At 51.3% G+C, this 18,281-nt stretch overlaps 1 protein-coding gene across 1 annotated transcript; it reads right to left on the reverse strand.

Moving 5' to 3' along the window:
* Nucleotides 1-3,056: 3,056 nt before the first annotated feature.
* LOC103588238 (disrupted in schizophrenia 1 protein-like) lies at nt 3,057-17,862 on the reverse strand. Its single transcript, XM_008569862.1, is given in 7 exon segments — nt 3,057-3,137; nt 11,254-11,342; nt 11,345-11,422; nt 11,425-11,457; nt 11,508-12,089; nt 12,185-12,191; nt 17,383-17,862. Coding segments are annotated over 7 exon segments (1,350 nt in total).
* Between the last annotated feature and the right edge of the window lie 419 nt (nt 17,863-18,281).

The following is an 18,281-nucleotide window of genomic DNA, read 5'->3' on the forward strand; positions in this document are numbered from 1 at the left end:
CACCTCCTTGCCTCTGCGGACATCCCTCCGGCACCCCATACCCATTCCCAAAGGCCCATCTAAACCTCCACGCCCCATCGCTCTGACCCTTCACCACCCCAACCTCTAGCAGAAATAACTTCTCCCTTTTCAGGACCCCTTAGTCTGTCCTTATTTTAAGAGACATGTCATGCGCAGCTGCATTGTCACCACCGTGTACTGCACCACCTGCCCTCCTGGACTGCACGCTCCTCAAGGTGAGAATATTGAGGATACAGCACTTGGCATATGTTTAGAAAAGAAACTGCTGACGCCCTTATCTCCCTGCGCTTTTTGAAGGGTGGCCACTGGCAGTGCGGGCATCATTTGGGAGCTTGTTAGAAAAGGAGTCTCCGGCCCCACCCCAATCTCCTTAATCGGCCTCTGTATTTTAACCAGTCACCCACCCAGGTGATGCATGTCTGCATTGAAGTCTGAGAGGTGCTGTTACATGCATCGGATGCTCAGCAGATGTTTTTCACATGAGCCAACTTCTACACCAAAATCTCTCCCTGCCCGCCCTCCCCCGCCCCACCATCCTGGGCACACGGATGAGCTGGGATGTCCCATCTCCAAGTGGCAGGATGCTGTCTCTTTGCTCCCTCTGGCTGGCCCCAGGCCTCTCTGCGCTCAGGCAGCAAGTCACTTCTGAATGCCCTCACGCATGTGCACTGAGCGCCCGCCTGCCACAGGCTGGGCACCCTGCACATTTGCAGAAACATTCACCTCTCCACACACCGAACCAGGCTTGCGGGTGTGGGGGGTTCAAACAGAATGATGGTGGCTGTGATTCGGTGTGTTAGGAGCCTACCAGGGTGTTTCTCCACCCCACGACACCTTCTGGATCAGGAGTGATGTGGCCGACAGACAAAACCCACCTCCAGGACCCGGCCGGCTGCAGCCCTGTGGGCCTGGCTCTCCGTGGAGGAAAGCCCTGCACCAGGACCTTCTCAAACATCCACCCCAGCCACCTGCAAGGCTGTGAAAACACCAGAACTGACTCAGTGGGCAGTGACAACAGACAAGAACAAACCGGGCAGAAACACTAAATAAAGGTGCATGAGCTTCATTTTCTCTGCGGAGATGGGTCCTATCTAACCTCGCTCCCTTGGGTGTTTCAGAGTTGTTTGAAGAAAAGACTAAAGAAGCGAGGTCTTCGTTTAATGAAACCCATGGAGAGAACCAAATCCAGAAAGTTCACCTGGTCTTGAGCAGAAAAAGTGGGCCTGGTTTTCCACCTGTGTCCTAAGCTTCGTGTTTACACCAAGAGCTGTGTCATTAAAAGCAGAGTGGCCAGGACTCAGACAGGGAACAGAAGACTGACGAATGCAGTCATGGGGTGCTGCAGAAGCATGTGTCATTCGCAGTGCAGGGTACACCCCTCACCCAGACCCGCCTCCTCTCAGGCCCCCCCCCCCCGACCGCCTCACTAGGAAATAAAAAAGAGTGGGGGAGTCAAGAGTCCTGCCTCCATCCCCGGTTCCTCTCCCTCCTCCCACGCCCTGTCACTTTATAAACCCAACCTCTGTGGTGTGTGTCACGAGAACACAAGACAGCAGCAGCTCTGGACCTTCCTAGAACAGGATTTCCAACCTTCTTTGGAAATTGCTCGCCTCATTCCTGTGGTGCCCTGATCCCAGTGGTCTGCGACGTATTCAGAACATGGGCCAGCAAGGTGGGAGGCTTGAGCCTTAAGGCTAACCAGTGTCCGGAGGAACCGTGACTCCACATCCCATGTCCAGCCCAGTCCTGGGGGTGCTGGCCTCGGTCATCTCCAGGAGCATCTGTCAAGTTTGCAGGTGTTGCGGGCACTCGGGAATCACTCTAAACGCTCCCTCTTTCCCACACCCAGCAGCAGCGGGTGTGAGGTCTTGTTATCAGCATCTAAAGTCTTGGGGCCGGCCTGGTGGCGCACTGGATAGTGCACCGCTTGGGAAGCGTGGCGGCGCTCCCGCCCGAGGGTTCGGATCCCACATACAGACCGGTTCCCGCTCACTGGCTGAGCGAGGCACGGGAGCGACACCGAGGGTTGCAATCCCGTTGCCGGTCCCCGGTCCGGTATGGGGGCAACACTGAGGGTTGCGATCCGTTGCCGCACACGGAAAAAAGACAAAAAAAAATAAAAATAAAAAATAAAGTCTTCATGAGTCTTCCCAGGCCAGCCACCCCTGAAAGCCCCCTCTGGCTTGGTCTACCCTGTGCCGATTCAGCCCCTGCCAACCCTCACCTGCTGCTGGCCCAGCTGCTATTTCAGCGCCTCATTTTCAATGTTTTCCTGGCCTCTGACCAGCTCCTCTGTCTTCTGGCCTCATGTTGCAACTTCCTCTTTCTACTTTGAGTATGTCAGGCCACGTATGTGGAAATCTGATGCCTGTGACCCCTTTGGCACAGGCTGGCATCTTTTGAATTCACCCCATTTGCCCTCTCTGGTCCCAGAGAGTGTGAAGTCACAAAGCCTCATGAGGACCTACGTTGACCAGCATCACAAGGGCAGATACCATGTCTGCCTTACTTTCCTGTTGTCTGCCGTGCTACCTCTTTCTACTTTGAGTATGTCAGGCCACGTATGTGGAAATCTGATGCCTGTGACCCCTTTGGCACAGGCTGACATCTTTTGAATTCACCCCATTTGCCCTCTCTGGTCCCAGAGAGTGTGAAGTCACAAAGCCTCATGAGGACCTACATTGACCAGCATCACAAGGGCAGATACCATGTCTGCCTTACTTTCCTGTTGTCTGCCGTGCTACCTAGCACACAGTAGGTGCTCAACAAATATGTTTTGATGAATGAATGAATTATAGATGTACCGCACTACAGGCAGGCAGAAGAGGAGTTAATATCATTTTTACAAGCGTTTCTGGGCAATCAATAAGGTTATACTTATAACCTGAAGGATTAATGCCTATAAAGATCTGAAATCCAAGACAGTCAGCTGTCTGCAGTGGAGACGATCGGAGGAACAGACCGCACCATTCATTTGGGGTGCAGAAGGAGGGAAAGAGAAGCAAAACATTACAGGAAAAAAAGAAATAAACGAACTAAAACTCACCTTTACCATAATTCTCATTTTCGACTGCTGCTTCTTGAAGTTTCTGAAGCCTTAATCTCAAGGATGTGACCTATGTTGAATGGGGAAAAATGAAAATCAAATTACAATAGCATCTGAGCAGACTTATTTTATGAAAACTGAGAACACTTAGAAACTATTTCAAAACTGAACTTTTTTATTCTCCCTTAAAAAAATTTTTAAAAAGCAAAGAACCACAAATGTACATGTTTCCCATGCCAGATGCATTAGTTTCTCAAAACAGGTTATATAAAGAAAAAGTGTAACTCGAGCATAAAATCCACATAAAAAGTTAGAATGTTATTTTAAATGAAAACTTCACGCTGGGCCCTCATCTGCATGAAGAAATGCGTAATGAGAAGGAATATGGATTTCCTGACCACATGGTCTCTGTTCTAAAAGTCACATTAAGATTGTGAAGGTAAACACTCCAAAATTGGAAGAGAAACCCAGAGAAGAGGAGCAGGAACGTAAGCTTAGCAGGGGGTCCTCAAGACTGGGGAGAATGCCAGGAAGGCCCTCACAGAACCCTCCGAGAAGTCCCGAGGTTCAAGTACCCTCCAGTATAGAAAACCCACATATGGACTCAGGGGCCCAATCACACACCTGAGGATTATCAATAAGTTCACTCATAATTAATTTCCTTCTTAACGGGAGGCCCAGGGATTTCCTGACAATGGATTCACGGATCACTGACATCAGTGCGTGGATTTGCACTTCTTCCCTGAAATCTCCCCCCACACCTAGCTCAGTGTCCCTCCCCCAGTCTGTGCTGTGTCCTTTCTCTACACCACCACGGTGACCTGTACTTGCTAGTCATAGATAGATTCAACAAATACTGACTGAGTGCCTCCTAGGTCTCAGGCACTGTTTGAGGTGCTGGGGATACAGCACAAAATTCCTAGCCCTCTACATTTCCATTCTAGACAAAATAAATAAATAAAGGTCATAAGAAAGCTCTGTGGCACCTTAGAAAGTGATTAGTGCTGTGAAAAAAGAAAAACGTAGACCTACATAAGGGAGATCGGGAACGCTGATTGAGGGTGGGCTCGCAATTTTAAATGCCACCTCATTGAGAAGGTGACATTCAAGCAGAGACATCAAAGTGGGAAGGGAGTGAACCATGAGCTGCCCGGGGGAAGAGCCGGCACAGAGGCTCTGGGCTGAAGGCTCCTGGCACTGCACAGGGACAGCAGGAAGACCACCGGGCACAGGGCGGACGGAGGGAAGCTGTGGAAGCTGATGTCACAGGGGTCTTGAGGACTGCCTAGAGAAGAGACGTGAAGACCACCTACAAGTTCTGGTTTTACCTGAGGAGGTCCCGGGGGAGCCCTTGGAGGGTTTGGGGCAAAAGAGCACGTGATGCGGTTGATGTTTTACCAGGATCATTCTGGCTGCCGTGGGTCAGGGCAGAGGGAGCCAGGTGGAGGCCATGGGATAAGCCTGGCTGGAGACGAGGGAGCGGGGACGAGAGTGACTACAGAGGCAGCAGGGAGGTGGCGAGAAGGGGTCTGATTCTGGGTGTATTCAGCAGGTGCAGGTTGAAGATCGAGCCAATAGGCTTTGCTAATAAATCACAGGTGAGTGTCAAAGGTGTCAGACTGATGCCCAGGCTTTCGGTCAGAGCCACTGGAAGAATGAAGTTGCAAGAAATTGTCTTGGGAGGCATCACACCATGTTAGAGCCATCTTTCATTTTGTTTTGTTTGCTTTGTCTGTGTCCTCCATTCGACCTTGAGTGTCCGCAGGGCAGGAGCTATTCTACATCTGTATAGAAGAGGCTGGTGGTCACCCTCCCTTGGGGTCTCCACTGCTCTAGCCGTGTGGAATGATTACACCTGCCTCCCCCTTGTTGTGCTTGGAAATGGGGGTGCGTGGAAGTGACGGGGTCACTTCTGTGCTGAAGCACGGAATTGCTTGTGTAGGACTCCCTCCCGTTCTTTTCACTGTCTCAGTGCCTAAGAGGGCACATGTTCTGATGGGGAAGGCTGGGTTCCTGAATGACCCCATAGAGCTGGGCCCCCAAAATCCTCTGTGGCACATGAAGCATAAGCAAGACACACAGTTTCGCTGTGCTGAGCGTCTGATGTAGGGTTGCAGTTTGTCACTAGCCCATCCTAACCAAAACAATCTCCAAAGCCTGGTGGGAGGCTCTGCACTAGCAGCCCTCGGTGAGAAATGTCTGCGTGAATGAATGAGTGATCACAGTGGCCCCTCTGTCCTTGAATCGCTCCATATTACAACCGCGAATTTTACCAGTCATGTAGTCCTCTATATTAGGGATAGAAGAAAGGCCACGTAGATGGTTTAGTTGCCATATAACGCTGTAGCATTACCATCACCACGCCCAAATGGTGACACTCTTAAGCACTTACTAGACCTGAACTAGAAGAAATAAAGGAAAGAAGGTCAAACAAGAATCCACTCACAGCCAGTGCCACCCCGCCCTGCCCCCTCATCCAGCGGTCTCTGTAATTCCCTGTTCGGATGGCCCTGGGATACGTCTGAAAGTCCACCTTTGCCGGAAGCTTGTGCCCGTGTCCCACACGTGCCACACCCACGCCAGGCAGGCAGCTTCTTTACTTTTTGCCAGCTTCCACGACCTTGCAGGGGGTGGGGGGAGCTACCTTGCAGAGCTCGCCGCACTTCCCTGCTCTGCTTGCCTGTTGGCATCTGGTCCAGTCGCAGTTTTCTCACTCCCAGGTAACCCCACAGTGTCCCCCGGCAGCTCATTACTCGTGGTCGTTCTGGTCTATGAAGTCACCTCAAACACTGAATTAGGGAGTACGACAGCACTGCTCCTAGGGAAAATACAGGGTAGGTTCCTGCAAACCTCTGGTCACAGCATTTTCACCAACCCATCAATATGTACCCATGTCCTATGTGTGTTTTTTCAAAGACACCTTATTTAATATGTATTGCTGATCCATTCACATTGAACTCATGATCAGTATCATATGACTCCCGCCTGAATGAAGCTCATCTCACACCCGTGTTCTCTCCACGAGGCACATGCCGGCCTTCTTGCACTTAGAACACCAGACAGCACTTCAGCAGTGCACTTGGGGGCCATTTTACACAGCAAAATCACCCCCAAAATAAAGCACAAAAATGTGAAAAACACAGCACTCAACAGGCCGTGAAAAGGACACTTGTTGGCAGTGCAGGAGCCAAAGTGAGACGGCAGAGCATTGCCCCAGCTGGGAACGTGCCCAGCAGGTGACCAATTTTTTGCCGCTCTGTGCATGTCCAAAAATGACCATGAAAGTGCTGTGGGTATCGATTTTGGAGTTGCCAGTACACGTTAGCAAGTAGGCGAATTTGCAAATATAGATCCAGGAATACTGAGGATCAACCATGTTTTAAAAGGAGCTGAAACTTAAATTCCTGAGATTTGCAATTTTATTTAAATAGAAGGAAGAGGAGGTTAAGGAATTAACATATAATATCAAAAAGGCCTGTAAAGCTACACAACTACACCAGTTGTAGGGTTATGGCCATAAGCTACGCTAATTGTATGGCTAGGCATTTCATAACTAAAGCCAAAACACTTCATTATTTCAGTTACACTAAGTTTTCATTTGTATTGCCAGGGCTCAAGCTTCAAACTCATTGTACAGACTGGGTCCCCAGACCCCTCTTATGCAGGTCTACACTAGGTAATTGGGAAAGATCCTGGGAGCCATTGGTGGATGACACAAGCTCAGTCCTCAGCAGTAGCAGCAGCAGGAGCGGTGGTGGCCTCTCAGGGCATCCAGGGGACACTGGCAGCAACAGCTTGCAGCAACAGCCTCCAGCAGCAGTAGTGGCCTCTCCGTGGCCCCCCTGGGGGCATCCTGGGGGCAGAGGACCCCATAGATCAGAGCCACTCATCCTTTATACTTAAGTCCATAACACAGGACACCTGGGCGCACACAAGCAATTACAGTAGACAATAGCCAAAGAACACCTGAGCACAGGTGCATAACTATATCAAATGCTTGGCAAGATTCTGAACATCTGAGGGGCCTGACCGTTTTCCTATATTTGCCATACAAGGCTCCAGAACACTAGAATCCCAATGTTTCAAAGGATGTTTTTGAAGATCCTTAACTCAGCCTTCTGCCCAGTCCTGAGGGCCTCACCCATATCCCCAGTGAGCAATCTCGGGCATCTGCATAACCCCAATGGCAAAAGCTGTCTCCCCAAGCAGCCGTCCGCACTTTGGGCAACTCCCAGTCAGGAGGTTCTTTCTTCCTTCCGTTGAAAGAAAATCTGCTTCCTTTGAGTCCCACGCCCTGGACAAAGTTCCTCCTGTCATTTGCACTACTGTGAATGAAGTCAATTCTCTGCAGACCACAGACATTCAAATAATCCGCAGATAGCGTCATGCATCCCCTGTTGAGTTACCATAGGCAATGACACTTAAACCACAGATAAATGGTGTCCATATCGTATCATTTGAGACAAGATGCAAGTTTAATTCAAGGTGTGGGCAGAAGGGAGAACTTAGTTTTCTTTCGGCTCAAATTCTTAATGGGAGCTATTTCTCTAAAAATAATAATGGGCAATGTCCTGGGTACGTGCTTGGTGAGCAATGTGCACGTGTGAACACATTTAATCCTGATCTGATGAGGTAGGGACTGTTGTTATCTCCATGTTATGCAGGAGCACATTGAGGCCCAGAACCAAGTGAATTGCCTAAGGTCACACAGGTAGAAGCAAAAGCACCAGGCTACCCACGCAGGTTGTCCTACTAACCCCCCACACTGCAGAGCTCTGTGGAACAGCACGTGCCCCAGCAGGAGCCCATGGGCCACAGGGCTCCCCCTCAAGCATCCCAGTGGTACAGGAAGTATGTGGCCGACACGGCACCCTGCGTGTAAGCCTCACTGGGGATCCAGCAGCAACCACACATTTCCTCCCCTGGAATGACCTTCGAGTGGGTTATTGTGGAGTATGCATAAAACCAATGTACTTCACAGGGCCTGGTTTTCCGAAGCCTTGCAGTTTCAAATGTTGACCTTGCAAAGGACAGAAAATTTTCCCCAGGCTATAGTCTCTGTTGTAAGATAAAGAATTGTAACACAGCAAGGTTGCTGGTTCAAAGACAGACAGGTTACTGATGGATATGTGAAGATACTGGGAAATTGATGTAAGAAGAAAATATTTGCTAAAATCAAGCTTTTGTTAGTGGATCAACTTAATTGCATTATAGAATGTCACCTTGCTTGTCTTACTGAATGTTACTGGCTTCTATTGTTAAACTTGTTAAACTATACTTAGAAAAAACCCCACCTATGTTCTCTTCCTGTAACTTGCTGGTCTGGAGAATAAAGGTGGGAAGAGAACCCCAATTTGTGGTTAATTTCCCAAATGGAAGGAATGCCTCGCTCTTGAGGGTTCCAGGAGATTAACCCCTTTTGGGGGCTTCTCACTGCTCAGAAGAGATGGGCTTTGAGTAATATTTGATGGCTCCATCACCCAAGGGAAAAGGGGTGACAAATCCGTGGGAGGCAAATCAGCAGGTTACGGCCAATGATTTGCTTTTTAAAAGGCGAGTTTGGGTAACAAGAAAGGAGACAGGAAGGGAGGTGTTTAGGTTGGTTGAGTTTCTTCCTAAAACTAAAACTCATAAACTGCAAAAGGTGAGTTGAGCCACAGCCCCTGGAAGTTCAGCCCCCAGGCCCTCCAGGGAGCTGGTGGTTGAGAGAGGGGTGTGGTGAGCCCTGGGCACGGTGGGGGCCCTGGGAGGCTTCCCAGGTCCAGCGTATCCAGAGCTCTGGGTTCTCAGGAGGACGTGATCTCTATATCTGGGTAAAAGGAGTCAAAAGGAGAAAAGAAATCATCATAGCTACCAGAACCCAGAGGGCCACATCTTGTGGATTACAGGGGAACGGCTGCCAAGGCAAGTTTCTGTTGGTTTGGCTACCTGGGAGGGAGGGAGGCTGGACTTCACAGCAGCCTTCTAACTTCTGCCTTGCCTCACTCAAAACTCAGATTTCTGAGATGGAGAAACGCAGACACGTTACTGAGATTGTTATAAAGGTCTCTGAAGTGCAGTGTTGAAGACCGACATCTGGAGTTGGAGAAGTGCGATAATGTCAACTCTGCTTAGCGTCTTTGTCCTTTGTGTGTCTGCCTCTCAGACTCTCTTCTGCCTCAGATGCTCAACCCAAGAAGTCCGTCCATCAGCTATGCGTGGCCCGTCTTAACAAGATTAATTATTTTGAAGAGAAGTGACCTGTGGTTGGGGAGCTCGTGGTTGCATGGGGAACTTGGACCCACAAACAAATTATTCTTAGAAGGGCTGAGTGCTGTAACAGGCATGTCCAATGTGCTACAGCAGCGAAAAGGCAGGAGAGATGCTCTTGTTCTAGAAGGGGTAGGAAGAGCCTCACTAAGAGGCGGCTTTGGAACGGTGCCAGAAGGGAGCTTGGCAGGTGGCGTGGGTGTGAGACATGGGCACGTGCTTCCAGCAAAGACGGACTTTCAGACTTATCCCAGGGCAGTCAGCACAGGGAATCCCAGAGACCACCGGATATGGGGGCAGGGTGGGGTGGCACTGGCTGTAGGAAGGGCATTCCGGGCAAAGGGAAAACATGAGCGGAGGCCTGAGACATGTTTTCCAGTGTCTTCAGCACCACATGGCTGCAGTCAGCAGGAGTAAGGTGCCGGGGCTGCTGGGGGCAGGTTGGGAAAGGTCTTGAATGTCAGGAAAAGGAACCCAGATGCTATCCTGACAGCAGCAATGAGCCTCCAGAGGTGTTAAGCCAGGGAATAATGCCAGTGTTGCAGGAAGATAATAACTCTGCTGGCCACACGGAGGGTAACTGGAGAAGACAGACCCCGGAGGAAGGCAGCTGCCTCAAGAACCTCTTCCAAAATCCAGGTGAAAGAGAGCACGGACACAAGCCAGGGAAGTGGCCATGGCCGTGAGAGGCAGGTTAGCGGTAGGACCGAGAGGGCTTGGAGACCGGCCAGCTGTGGGGACGAGGGAGAGAGGGGTGTAGGAGATGGTTGTAGTGTCTGCCCTGAGGGACTGGATGGATTCTACTCATTCAAATCGGTAAACGTTTATCACTAATAAGGCCCTTTAGGACAGGTTTGTGGGGAAGACGACGGCATCGGTTTGGGACATGTCTAACCAAAGGATTCCATGCATCGCTGGGGAGCAGAGACCTGTATCTGCACTGGCTTCACTGTCTCCCTGAGTCATACATCGCAGGGCTGGGCTGAGATCCCTGAGGGCCAGAACAGGGCAAACAGGGATGGGCCAGGAACATCAGGCTGCCCTAAAGAGCCGGCAGCAGATGAGATGCGGTTGCAGGCAATGCCCGTGAACTTCGCATTTCCAGATGCTCCTACCACACGCCTGATGGGAGCGTGCTTGATTTCCCTACTCACGTGCACATGAGCACCAGCACACGCATGTACACGTGCACACACCAGAATCCAAACACAGCCTTTCAGTGGGATGAGCCACACGGCCCCATAGGTCAGCCACAGAGTATCTCAAACTGGGTTACTCTGGCATTTTGGGGGTAGAACAACCCTGCCTGCTCCCAGCTATACCCACCTGTCAGGTAACTGGGTGGACAGCAACGTCACGTGTACCCAGCTTGTCCTAATTTCCAAAGCCCCCCCATTCCCATTTGAGCATCGGAACACTCCTACGTCATCTCTGTCTAAGAGAACCGAGGGCCTGGGAGGTTTACTGACCAGACACCAAGTCTCCTGAGTCTATGGAAGGGAGTGAGTGAAGGAAACGCAGGTAAGATCAGGATCACCCCAATGCAAGGGGTCCCCATTTTTACCTCTGTCAACCCCTTCCAAACCTCAGCCAGCTAAGTCTCCCCCGCCCCTGCTCGGTTTCCCATTTCAAAGTAGAGCTAGGCTGAGCGAGCCACATCTTGCCTAGGCCAGGGGCTGCAGAGGAGCCTGCAGCCCACCGGCGTGCAAATCTGAGCCCTTAGGTGACAGAGAGGATGAAAGGAGAGCAGATTTGTGTTCACAGGGAAAGAGAGGAGACAGAGGAACTCCAGTCTCTTTCTGCAGCCGGCCACAGAAGGAACTGCTACAGCCTCCAGGGGGACATCGGCCCGGCCCAGCACCCCTGGCTCCCTGCCCTCTGCCCAGCGCTAATCCGAGCTCATGACAATCATGGGCTGAGGCGGAGGGGACACTGACCTCCACCTGCCTCCAGTTGCTCAGCAGGCAGTCTCGAAGCACAGGCTCCCACATCCTGAGCAGGGTGTCCCAACAGTGGGCATCCCCGAGCTGCCACCCGGGTCACAACTGGACCCAGTCAACGAGGGATCTGGGGAGCGGTAGGAGCCTGTGTCCATGTCCAGTATCAAAAGATCTCGCGCTCTGGCCTGGAGCTGCTCCCTGCTGAGCCGCAAGTGGCCATGAGACTGAAGGACTCTCGATGGGTCCTCAGCGGGGCCTGTTCAAGCTGGCAGCTTCCGGTCCTGTCACCAGGGGGTTCTGGAGGGGGGGCTTGACCTCTCTGGGGGGTGGGCAGCCTTCTGCTTCTCCACGTTGCCCAGCAGGACCAAGTGAGAGCTGCATGAAGCCGAAGCTTGAGGCAACGGCATCCTGGGAGTCAGGAGGGGCCTCAGGACTGTCCATGGGAGAAAACTCCTCCTGACGCCCTACATCCCTGCAGCCACGCAGCCCAGTCAGCACATCGGGCAGTCTGGTGCCAGCTCTGAGCTGAACCCCAAAGCGTGGGGTGGTTCTTCTCGCAGGGATCACAGCAGAGGCCGTTGTGCTCCTGGAGACCGGGCTCCCCACCGAGGGGCCTTGCCACTGGCCTCCCGGGTCAAGGCTGAACCAGCGGGCCTGGGACTCGGAGCAGTGGGCCTCCTCTCCGCACACCCCTCCTGGGACCCAGAGCGGCATGCCCGCAGCTGGGGAGAGGAGCCCGATCCTGGGCCCAGACACACTTCTCATGTAGCCTGGCTTCCATGCCAGCTGCTGCCTCCAGGGCAACGCTGCCAGTGGCAAGCAGTCCCGGCTGCCTAGGGGCAGAGAAGAGGGCACCATGAGCACACGGCCACCCTGGCTGGTGGGAGCTGCGATTGGAAGACAGCCCTAGATCTAGAGGGCACCTCACCATGCACCTGTCAAAGACAGACCCTGGCTCAGTGGTGCCAGGCCAACCCAGTGTGAAAGTCCTGGTGATCCTCGGGAAGCATTTGCCATGATGGTACAGAAATCCGCAGGGCTCCCAGCACCCCCATCCAGCAGGGCAGCTGGCTCGGTATGGTTGTGCCCTGATGCAAGTCGGCAGGAACTACAGGCACTGCCACGGTGGCTCCTGGTCTTTCTTGTCACATGGGCCCTTCCATTGTGGAAAGCAAATGATCTGAAACTGGAATCCCACAGCGGGCCTCAAAATTAGATCCAATCACTCATTCCAGGGACTCACTGAACACTGGATTTTCATTGCCTGAGCTCTCCACGTCCCTGCGTGCCTGACCCGCTGCTGCGGACCATGCACAGCTGCCGTGGCACCATGTGGACTGTCACTTCCCCCCAGCCAGTGGATTACAGGAGCCTGCTTGAGGTGTCCCCCACACCAGGCTCTGTGTTGCCCTCCCAGCTGTGCTGGAGGAATAGGACCTAGAACAAATGCTGACACCTCACTGCCTGGCTCAAACCCTGACTGTACGTACCACTTGCTGGCTGTATGACCTTCTGCAACTTACTAACTTCTCTGTGCCTCTGTTTCCTTATCAGTAAAATGGAGAAGGGTCTCATAGGGTTGCCATAATAGCATTAAACTAAACTACTCTATGTAGGCAGCTTAGAGCAGCCTCCCCAGCACATGTAACAACTGTGATAAAAATGTTCGACATTATGTTACACTGCATAGCCTTTTGCTACTCATAATGTGTTTTCATGTACATTAGTCTCATTTGTTCCCTACCAAAACCATGTGAGTCAACCAGACCAGGAATTATAACTTTCCTTTTATAGTTAAGGCAACTGAGATCCAGAGAGCCCTGCAAGAGGCCAAGTGACCAGGCCAGCGTCCCCCGACTTGGCAGGCCCACACAGTGCTCTCCCCCCAGGCCCTGCCGCATCACAAATCAGAGAGACAGAAGGCATCGGAGCAAAATCAGGAGGCACCAGACACAGCCGTGGTACTGCCAGTACCCATGTGACAGGTGGAACTAAGCCTTGCCCAGGCCCACATGTCCTGCTCTGCCTCCCAGAACATACGCAGTCTGGGATCTTTGTCGTGTTAACAGAAACCGCTAGGCACTGAGGACCCCACTGAGCTACGATCATGGCACATGCCAGTCCCAGGAAGCATTGATAATCCCCAGGGATATGAGCATGATGACCCATGGCCACCTGTCCCCTGAGCGTCTGCAGACAATACAGCACAAGACATGCTCACCAGTGACCTGCTTGTGCCACCTGCAGGATGCCCAGCATGGCCAATGCCCCGGCATACCTAGGATTCCGAAATGAGCAGTGGCAGGGAGGGGATGGAAGCAAGGGTCACGAGGGAGGGGAGAGGACGCCAGGGTAAGGGGAGGGGGGAGGCCTTCAACTCTACGGCCTGCAGGTTTGGTGCCAGTCACATCTTATAAATGACAAAATTAAAACTAAGAAAGCTTTAACTTGCCCCGAACTCCCAGATCAGGGTCTCCCAAAGCCCAGATGGGACCCGAGGCTTGTCTGATTGTAAACCACGTGCTCTCTCTACTTCCTTTGCCTCCAAGTGTACCAGTCGGGCTGCCAGCGTGAAATGACGGGAAGGCAGGAGAAAGCTTTACTTCTCTGTCCTCTTCATGACAGAGGCCATGCCAAGTTAGAGCCAGTAGAGAAGGACACGATGAAAATGTACAGATGGAATCCTTCACTGGCCAAATGGGGTCACCGTGTGCTCTGGCCCGACAGGGACCCCAACCAGCAGGGGGAGCCATCAGAACAGGGCAGCCGGGGCACGGGAGGGCACAGACGGAGGCCCAAAGAGGGACCAATGCTCGTGCCCCCTGTGAAACGGGCAAAGCGCTCTCTACAGAACAAGGGACCTAAAAAGAAGTCAGAGAGAACATGGAATTCTGGCTTCAGTTACCAAAGGAAAACAATTCAACAATTTCGTGTCTTGAAAAATGAGTCCAGTGAAATCTATATTGTTTTTTGGCTTAACAAAACTTTATTATTTTATCAAAGGACCACTCATCTAAATAACCCTTCTGGAGTTAAAGGATCAATGCTAAGTGGAAAATAATTTGTTTAAAGTGTCATTTCTTTTCCAGAGCCTGAAGGCACTTTGGCCTGAGTAGCCTCTTCTAAAGCCACTCAGCCAAGGGTTCTGGAATCCCCCCAAACCAGGTCCACAACTTTTATTGTAAACACCCAGCACCACCGGTTACCTTCTTTCTATGAATTGTTCCAACTTATGCTATGTCTAAGCTTCCTGAGGTCCTCATAATTCCAAAACAATCCTAGTACCAGGGTACATTTTTCACAGAAAAATGAAATTAAAGGATAGTAGAAATCTTTCCATGACCTTTTTGAAGACCCCGTGTATACAGTATATGGAGAAGGGATTAAAATACGCCTTGGCCAGATAATATTCTTTTCCAAATATGCAGTTTAAGAAAATATAATACTCATGAATTGACTTAGAAGATCTTCAAGCCAAGGCCCAAAGGTAAAATGTACACAAAAGGCCCGTGGGTGTAGGCAGGTCAGGTGGCTGCCCTGTGCCTCACTGATCCTGAGGCTCTGCAGGGAAGGAACGTGGGCCTCCTGGAGGGGAAGTGCTCGGACTTAGAGGTGCTGCCGAGAATGCGCGAAATAGCGAGAGACGAATAAGGATGCACAGATCTTACAAGCACGACTCGGGTGCAAATGTACAGCAGAAGCACATGTGAATATGTTCTTTCATGCAAGGAATTGTCATTCTATCTGGTGTGGTTGGGGTGTAAGATCTTTATAGGACGTTCGGGTTAACCAAAGATTCAGAACCATAAAGAAACCATGCACTCCTGTGGATTAACTTGCTTCCAAAAAATCCAGATCCAACAATGTGCACTAAGCATTAACTACTGAGCACAAGTTCATCTTTCTTGGATAATTCAGAAAGCACTTGAAGATTCTGCAGTGCCTTAGGGTCACTGTCACAGGGAGCAGGTGCAGTCCTGGCGTGGAATAAATCAACCCTATTGTGTTCCCATGTTAATCGTGCATCCATTTCAACAACACAATTCCCAGATGCCATGCAGGGATGCAGACATAAGCAAGACCCCACCCCACCTCCACCTGCTTGTGATCTAGCGGGGGCATCGGTCACACATACAAAAAAACGTTTCAGGAAAGGAACATGCTACTTCAACCACAGGGGAATTCAATTTGAAGTTACATCAATGGAGTGATGTGGTGAGCTCTGATGGTTTATCTGATGGTCCTCAGGCCTTCAGCAAGGCATCTCCAGGAGCTGCGGAGCACTCCTCAACATACGTGCCACCCCAAAAACCACCTGTGGGACCAGACGGAAGAATGTTGCTGCATTTGCTGAGAAAGAAGAGAGGGCTGTCACAAATACATCTTTAACTTCTACCAAAAACAAAAGGCTTGTGTTGCCTTTTGAGAAAATCAGCGCCATGGGTCAGCCCCGACTCTTGTGAGTTACTCAGTTTGAGTCCAGAAGCACTAAGGGAGGTCGGGGTCACAGCCAGAGGCACGGTCCTACAACTCGCCTATTCATAAGGTAGCACAGAAATACCAGAAGTGGAAGAGCGAGCCTGCCAGCCACAGTCCATGCTTGCAAGCACACACACGAGCACACTCATTTGCCGTACGTGTGCGAGCACTAGGGCCGTAACAGAGAGAAGGCCTGGAACTGAGGTAGAAGTGGAATTATCCCACTCTTCTCTCTTTATCTCCAGAAATGTCCACCAAAATATATAAAAGTAAAATCGAATCAATCCCTACTCTGCTAATTCATAGTTCACAACATCTTGGAATGCACGTGAGTTTGGAACTCCCCTAGGTTTCCACTTATTCCCCCCATGACTTTTTTACTTTTTTTTAATCGTGGTAACATATACATAAAATTTACCATTTTTTTGCCATGTTTAAGGGCACAGTTATGTGGCATCAGGTACATTCACAGAGTTGTACAAACATCACCAGCGTCCACCTCCAGAACCTTTCATCTTCCCAAACTGAAACATGATACCCATTAAACACGAACCCCCACTCTTCCTCCCCCAGCCCCTGGCAACCACCTGTCCGCAATCTGTCACTATGAATTCATTAATTAATTCAACCTCATAAGCCGAAGTCTGGCCTAAAATTGAAAGTCCCACAGAAAATACATTCTCATGTGCATGAAGAAACCATTGCGTGTGTGTGTGCGCATGTGAAAAATACAAACAGAAATGTAGGTGTGTGTGTCTGCACATAAACATGTACAGGGAACAGAAGTACATAGATAGACAGAAAGTTGCAGACATGCAGATGGAGAGAGAGAGACTCCTACACAAGCGGAGAAGTCCTTCCTTTCAAATCTGCCCGCCGGGCAGGTGCATCAAGAGTTGCCACACATCGGGCACTGGGCTTCTGACATCTCAAATCACAAACCGATAAGGTTTGTCCCCTGAAAGGCAGACTGTTCCCCTGCGTGTCATGAGTCCCCAGCTGCCCTTGGCAAGCAGAGCCACAATGCCCCACTCCAGCCTGTCTGTGATCTTCAAAGCTGAGCAGCCTGTGGTGCAGACCCCAGGCTTGCAGACCACGAGGAGTGCAGCACCCTGTCTGTTCCCTGCCAGCCTCCGGGTCACCCAAATGCTAGAGCTCCAACGTCCAGGCTGCAGACACAGCTTCCTTCTAACCATCAGGAGGGCTAGTCCCACACTGAAGTGCGACTGAACCAGCTACAGCCTCAGCCTGAGTCAGTGAAACTGGAGAGACTGTTGTGCTTGGAACACAGGAGACAGACAGGAGTCGATGTGCACTAAAAACATAAAGAAAAGCAGAAGAATGACACCGTAAACCGGTCTTAACGTGACGTGCGGGGGACCTCGGGACAGCGTTCCATGTTCTGGCCAGCGGATCCCTGCCCCAGTGCACGCGGCCTTACCTCCAACAGCACCCGGGAAGGACGTGCGTCATTACACAGCACTCGAGGGCCACGTTCCACTTGTTAAGCCAAGTGGTGGTTACACGGGTGCTGATTGCATTGTCCTCAAACAGTACATGTAAAACCTGTGTATAAATATCTAGCAGCCCTGTAATTATATAATTTTTATAGCTGTGAAACAGTCAGTAATAATGTTGCAAACTCACAGTCCCTGCCATCGAGGACTGCACGGCTCCAGGAGAAGACAAGCCAGGCTGCGGCAGCTCCACCTCCACAGCCAGGAGGTGACCTGGAGGGGGACTGAAGGAGGGGTGGTGACTGTGGTGGAGGGAAAGCGAGCACGGGGAACGGACGCAGGAGACGGGGGCTGGGTGCGCCAGCTCAAGGAGGTTCAGGACGGCCAGGCTCAGGCACAGTGAGGCCCATGGCAGGTGGGGGCAGGACAGGGTGGCCCACATGCAGGGGCCGGGGCCCAGGGATGGGGCAAAGTGGACCCTGCGCTGTAGAGAAGAGCACTGGAGCCACGTGGCAGGCCAGTCAGCAATGAAGCCAGAGGACTCGATAATGCCACCTAAGAAGGCGAGGCCCTGCAAGAAGAGGGCCTGGGGAAGAAGCGACAGCACCGGCTGAGGAAGCTGTGTGGTGGTTCCAAGAAGTGTGGGTCGCAGGTGCCAGGCAGGCTCCATGCATCCCGCATGTCAAGCACCACTCCTTGCAGTGTGTGGACCTTGTCACCTGCCATCCCCAGCTGAAGTTCTTCAGCTGACACATTGAGACTTCGGGGCAGTGCATTAGAATCACCGGGGTATCTTAAAATTTCCGAAATCCAGGCCACACCCAAGACCGATGCAATCACAAGCTCAGGGGGTGGGTCTTTTCGAAGCTCCCCTGGGGACTCCAGTGAGCAGCCAGGCCTGGAACCTCCATTTTAAGGGAAAGTCCTGTTTGACATCCTACTACACTTGCAATTCAAATGCATCATACACTTAAAGCTCACAGCACCGCAGAGGTTGTTTCTTTGGAGAATCTTCTCTTGCCGCCAACCTTTTTCTGATTCTTGAAATGTGGCTTTGGCTGCTAACTGCTCCATGTGGACAACGTGTGA

This window comes from Galeopterus variegatus, unplaced genomic scaffold (genome assembly GCF_000696425.1).
Source record: "Galeopterus variegatus unplaced genomic scaffold, G_variegatus-3.0.2 Scaffold537, whole genome shotgun sequence".
Lineage (NCBI taxonomy): Eukaryota > Metazoa > Chordata > Mammalia > Dermoptera > Cynocephalidae > Galeopterus > Galeopterus variegatus.